The 2716-nt window shown below is 55.2% G+C and overlaps 1 protein-coding gene across 1 annotated transcript; it reads right to left on the reverse strand.

Annotated features, from left to right (window-relative positions):
• Positions 1-1033: 1033 nt before the first annotated feature.
• On the reverse strand, positions 1034-2303 carry SPRG_11213 (hypothetical protein; the record flags this gene model as incomplete). The annotated part of the gene is made up of 5 exons (XM_012350031.1): positions 1034-1157; positions 1208-1276; positions 1331-1524; positions 1571-1888; positions 1938-2303. The coding sequence occupies 5 exons, from the start codon at positions 2301-2303 to the stop codon at positions 1034-1036; spliced, it is 1071 nt and encodes a 356-aa protein (XP_012205421.1).
• Positions 2304-2716: the final 413 nt, after the last annotated feature.

Consider the following 2716-nt stretch of genomic DNA (forward strand, 5'->3'; position numbering starts at 1 on the left):
GCCATTCAGGGTCGTGATCCTCCCACTACCAAGAGCGAGTGTTTTCCCTGCTCTGTTATCCAGCCTGAGGCGTTACACACTTCCTTAGAAACCTCGGACAGCGACCCTTCCGGATACTGCCCAATGTTTACTCCTGGTTTGGGATGGGCAACCCCTCCACATGGCGTGGATAGATCCCTGACTACAGTGACATACCCCTTGAAGAACTCTACCCAGCCAGAAGCTTGCTGTTACAAGTTGCCGCCACGCAACCCGGTGACCTCTTTGTGCGGGATTGGATACCAATCACATCGCATGATACCCACATCGAACCTCTCTGCCGTCAATTGTTTTCATCATATATGAAAATGTTATTTTTTCCTCCATAGACGCTTTGTCGCACCGACGCTTGGTGAGAGTCTGACAACCTGCAATGGAGACAAATTCGTGCTCGCAAAATATTTTTGGGCTTCACGAAACGGTCATCTCCTTTACTCCAGCGTGGGAAACAAGACGCCTTTTTCATCGGATCTGTCACGCAAACTGGAATTCGGATTTAGCCTTGCAAGGATACATTGTCAGGACAAACGCTAGAATATAGAATCACATTACAATTCATATTGGATGGCTCGCGCTATGAATGCATACGTCTCACCCGTTCTACGGTACTAGTATTTTACAAGCTTTTCAAACGGCGATCGCTGTGATCTTATTCAAAAAGGCTTTCCTTCTATTGGGATTGTAGCGGGTGTGCGTCACTTTGCACACCCCTAGATTTTCTTGGGCCTATGCAGTCGCAAGGCGCGGGCAGTGATGCGGTGTAGTCGTTAAGCACCGCTGCGAATGGCAGCCGGTGGACTCATCCCTTCCAGACCGCCGTGGCAGCGGTCTGCCACAACTATGTCGGCATCGCAGAGAAGCCCGTTTCTCAGTCCTCGGTGCTCTTGTACATATCCTGACGTAGTAATTGAGAACATGGCATTGGGAAACAACAATGAGCAGTATCCAAAACCCATAGATCTGCAATAGATAGTACATTGGATTCTTTAGTCCGTTAACCCATGGCGGGCCGTTCGCTCCCTGGAAAGAGCGTCGCAAACGTCAACGCCTCGAGTGCCTCTTGGTTGCGTGTAAAAATCTGTAGGACATACTGCGACAGGCTCTGGCCCGGCGCGTCGCTCTCGTCGCTGCTGTTGTCGCCTCCCCCGGGGCATAACGATGCTTGTACGGGAACTGAATGTACTCGGCCAACCGAATAAGCGTCGACGCGCCGCCTTCTGTTGGCTCCATCGTCATCCTACGCATTGTCCGTGCACCCACCCCTTGCTGGATACAACGCTGGCGTACGTACCATTGGCTCGAGTCGCCCGTCGAGACGGCGTGGTGCGCGCACGGCTCGTCGATTTCGATCGTTCGCATCACGATTGACATGCGGTCGCCGTCCATGTACCGCCCGATGCAGTAGTTGGCACGCATGTCGGGTATGCCGGGGCAAAAAGCGACAAACTGCATGTAAATCACGTCCTCGTCCACGCGCTCGAGTCGCTACCCATGGTGTGCGCCGGCCATTTTGAAGACAACGATCCACTACCTTCATCATGAAACTGGGCATGACCACGGGCGTCTCGAGCTGCAGGAAATCCCAGATCGACGCGGCAACGGCCGCGACCGGCCGTGGTGCAACCATCGCGCCCACGTGCGTGAGGAGAAGGCGGCTGTACGCGTCTTCGTCTGTGATGTCTGTCCGTCGGTACGGCGCTGCCATGTCGACCATGCCATATTGCACAAACGCCGACTCGAGCTTGGCGTACTGCGCATCGAGAAGCGTGCGCATGCTCGCGGCCCGCGCGATCGGGTCCATCATGCTGAGATGGCACGGCACGAAGACGTCGTCACAGAGTGCCTCGACCTATACGTCATGTTATTGTCTTGCGCACGGTGCAGGCGGGTACGAGGACCTTTGTTTTCTTGGCAAAAATCTTTTGAAGGCTTTGGGCCAAATGGAGCTGCTCCTCGAGCGCCTCCTTGAGCCGCTGGTTCTTCTGAATCGCGACTTGGGCTTCCTCGGCCTGACGTCGCGCGATGTGTTCCCACTTGGAACACACGACGAGGTCGAGCTTCTTGGCTTCGAGCACCGAGAGCTGCGAGGTGAGGTCGGCGACTGTCGCCTGGAGGTAGCGCATCTCGTCCGCGTGCCGCTTCCGAATGCGTTTCTTGGGCTTCGTCGGCGCATCGTCCGAGCGCGGCAGAAAGAGGAGGTCCTCGACGTCGTGGAGGTCGGTCGTATCGAAGAACGAGAGGTCGTCCAGCTCGATGGCGTCCATCGTCGATACTTTGACTCTGCGGGGTTCATGCAGCCCGCGAGCCAATCATCGTACAGGATTCCAGCTCCATACCTCGCACAACCTGGCCGTACACGGTGACGCCCGTTGATAAAGGTAGCAGCAGACCGTCTTGAGCGAATCATCATATTATTGTACGATGCAGTCGGCTTCACAGCGGGCTGCGTGGCGCACGATGCATACACGAGCAGCGATGTGTCGTCGCGCGGGTGGCAGGTAGATGTGGTAAATGTGGCAATCACGACAAACAAGACGAATAGAACCCGACCGATTCGTTGAAGGGTTAAAAAACGCTAGCGCCGACGCGACGCGCATACTTGCAGCAATACTTGCAGCAGCATGGACAGCGCCGACACCCAGCTACTCCAAGATCTGGCCGAGGTCGACTTTCTCAT

The sequence above is a fragment of the Saprolegnia parasitica genome (genome assembly GCF_000151545.1).
Source record: "Saprolegnia parasitica CBS 223.65 unplaced genomic scaffold supercont2.61, whole genome shotgun sequence".
Taxonomy (NCBI): domain Eukaryota; phylum Oomycota; class Saprolegniomycetes; order Saprolegniales; family Saprolegniaceae; genus Saprolegnia; species Saprolegnia parasitica.